The sequence below is a fragment of the Rhodamnia argentea genome, chromosome 2 (genome assembly GCF_020921035.1).
Source record: "Rhodamnia argentea isolate NSW1041297 chromosome 2, ASM2092103v1, whole genome shotgun sequence".
Classification (NCBI taxonomy): Eukaryota; Viridiplantae; Streptophyta; class Magnoliopsida; order Myrtales; family Myrtaceae; genus Rhodamnia; species Rhodamnia argentea.
The window spans coordinates 4,846,289-4,849,101 of record NC_063151.1 but is presented as its reverse complement, the minus strand read 5'-3'; the positions used below and the strand labels follow the sequence as shown (position 1 = coordinate 4,849,101).

The following is a 2,813-nucleotide window of genomic DNA, read 5'->3' as shown; positions in this document are numbered from 1 at the left end:
TGGAATATGCAAAAGGTAAAACCTTTGTTGGATAATTTAAGCTTATCTTGACACCACTGCATCTTTTGTTTCGTCTCTCTCTCTCTCTCTCTCTCTCTCTCTCTGATCTACTTGTGAATCTTGTTATCTGGTTTCGATGTCAGCTCAGTGTCATTCTCGCTTTGCCAAGTCTTTTGAGCTCTGCTTTCATGGACCTCCAGATGGTTCCATTTGATGTGGGTCTGATTGTCTGGGGAGTCATGACACATCAATCTTGTAGATCCAGTGGTTTATGCACATTAATCTTGCAGTTTTGATCTGGGTGCTGCTTGCCTCCATGTTTCCTTTGGTTTTTTACTTCAGGGATCCAAATCCTTCCAAGATGGTTTCATCTTCTGTTGACTGAACAGTCCTTACTGACTTCTCAGCGATAAAATTATTAGGCTTATAGAAATATTGAATTCTTGAAATCTCTGGTATTTCGGAGCTTAATTACCAATTCCTTTCAAATTGGGAGACTTAGAAGAAAAAAAAGAACTGACCCGACCTGAACCATCCTGAATATCTGGGGCATATATAATTCGGGAATTGGTCCTGGTCGGGCCGAGCTGAGGCCGGTGTCATTTAGTTTCGGGTCGGGTCGGGTATCATAGAGACCCGGCCCATTGACACCTAGGGGGAGGAGTGTGGAACTTTCAGTGAATCATGGGTTGCTCTCTGGTTGAGGTATTCACGTAGTAATGGCTGTTGATTATTGAGCTAAGATGATGATCACACTAATTTATCATTGCTTATGCTATTGCTGATGGTCACTTTTGTTGTGGCAGTCTTGATGGTTCCCTAGCCAGGGTTGTATGGAGGCGAGCTTAGTGTAGGTTAATTTTCTGTTCTCGCTGTCTCGACGAGCTGATCTGAAGGATGGGAAGTTATTATGACATTGATGATATCATTGCTGAGGAGGAGGTCTACACTGCCTTTATTCTCTTCTCTCTGTTGGTCTTTTGATCAGTTTTTAGACTCCTCAAAGTCGTTAATTCTGGGTTTCCGATGTCCTCGATGACAGCCGGTTTCAGTTGTACTCCAACAGCCGGCAAATGGAGTTGGGATCGATCCTAGTGCAGAGAAAAATTGTGTAGGTTTCCAAATACTCTGGAGCTTTATCTAGGTGGTTGTTTGGAGTATATTGACTTATTGTTTCTGTTTCTCTTCTTTTCTCTCTCCAGGTTGACCAAGGATCCAAAGTAGAGCTGCCCTTCTGGCTTGCTAATGAGTTGTGCCAGAGAAATGCAGTATCAGTACTTGTTCCGGCATGTTTTGATGAAAAGTAAGATGGTGACCACTGTTTTTTTATGTGCATTGCCTTGGAAGATGATATTCAAACGACGTATGGGGCGTGAGTACAGAGATGATCTACATGGAGAAGTAGCATGTCTGCCTTCCCTCATGAGAACGCAACATCGTGATACACATTAGAGTTGTGGAGTCCTCGTTTATGGACTTCTTAAAGTTTCATGTTGAGTCTGTATTGATGCTATAATTGTTTTATATTGTATTTGTGATGATGTCAGAACTAGACTGGAAATCCAGGCTGATCCTGCATGTGTGGATTTGAGATCTCGAAGTCCATATTTTTATGAATTTGGCTGCAAGATGGCGCCGATGTGAGTATCTTTTGCAACACCTTTCCACTCCACGATCCAGAATCTTGGTTTTCTTCTGTTGCATTCACTGAATGCTCCGATCAGATTTTTCTTATGTGTAGGTCCTACACATAAATTTGGTCAAAAGAAGAGGTTACAAACATATTTAATTACTTCAACTTGGAGAAGTATAGGGAATTAGTGGGCTTTTGAGTGGGTGAATAGCATGGAACAAACTGAATTTTCTCCATAGCTGAATGGACATCCTCCCTCTATTGTTTTAGAGATCAGCCAATAGACTCTTAACTCGTCTTATTTTTCAAAGAGGCCTAGTCATTTCAACGGGTTGGTTCATGTCCTTTGATATTTGTTAGTTTCAGCTCCCTTAGCTTCTTTCCCGGTTTATTTTCAAGCAAAATCCATTTTGGGGGAGAAGTTTGTTTAGAATATTATATTAGAGGGGCAAGTTGTTATTTTGCAGTCTCTCTTTTCCTTCCTCATTTTCACGGTGAAGAGTTCAGCAGTTGGTTCACTCAACACAGCAAGAAACTTGTGGATAGTCCATGCTGGTGAAAGTTTAAGATCTTCTGGTGATACTTTACATGGCTTCATCTTATGGAGCGACTTTTATATTATTGAGTGGTTTTAAGTCACAACTCAAAGATTTGCTGCTATAATTCTTCCATTTGCTGATGAGGAGGCGTCTCTCTGTTTTAACTTGTTCAAATATGTGCTCTGTCACAATCGTTAATAGTTCTGGTTCCTTCTACTTTTGAGACCTTGTTCTATGTGAACTTATGATTTCTGCTCGTTCCTTGTCATGAATAGTGTTGGTGATAGGACCCTTGGATTTCTGCTCTTCTCAGCATTTAGAAGTAGATATAAAGAATTACTGACGAAGGCACACACTGCATCGTATGTGGCAGCTCCGAAAATTCTCTCCCGACTTACTAAAGAAGAAGTCAATTGTAAGAGATTAATTGGATATTTATGTCTGCTTTCTTTTCTTATCCTTGATGATGCGAGATACTGATACTGTGGTTTTCTGTGTAGTGTATGAGGCAGCTCAATCGTCAGTGGCTGCCTTTAAGAAGTGGCGTGTAGGTGGCCGGAGATTTCAGCCCGCATCTGTTCTAGGGAGGAAGAGGAGATCAGACGAATAAATGGCGTAATTTCTCATTCAAAAACGCCACA

General features: G+C 41.1%; 1 protein-coding gene across 1 annotated transcript; it reads left to right on the top strand.

The window, feature by feature from the left end:
• The first annotated feature begins 897 nt into the window (after positions 1 to 897).
• Positions 898 to 2,813, top strand: LOC115749944 (probable DNA replication complex GINS protein PSF3). The gene is made up of 6 exons (XM_030687001.2): positions 898 to 942; positions 1,043 to 1,111; positions 1,203 to 1,303; positions 1,548 to 1,640; positions 2,448 to 2,587; positions 2,673 to 2,813. Exons 1-6 carry the CDS (start codon positions 898 to 900, stop codon positions 2,780 to 2,782), a joined length of 558 nt encoding a protein of 185 aa, XP_030542861.1. The 3' UTR covers positions 2,783 to 2,813.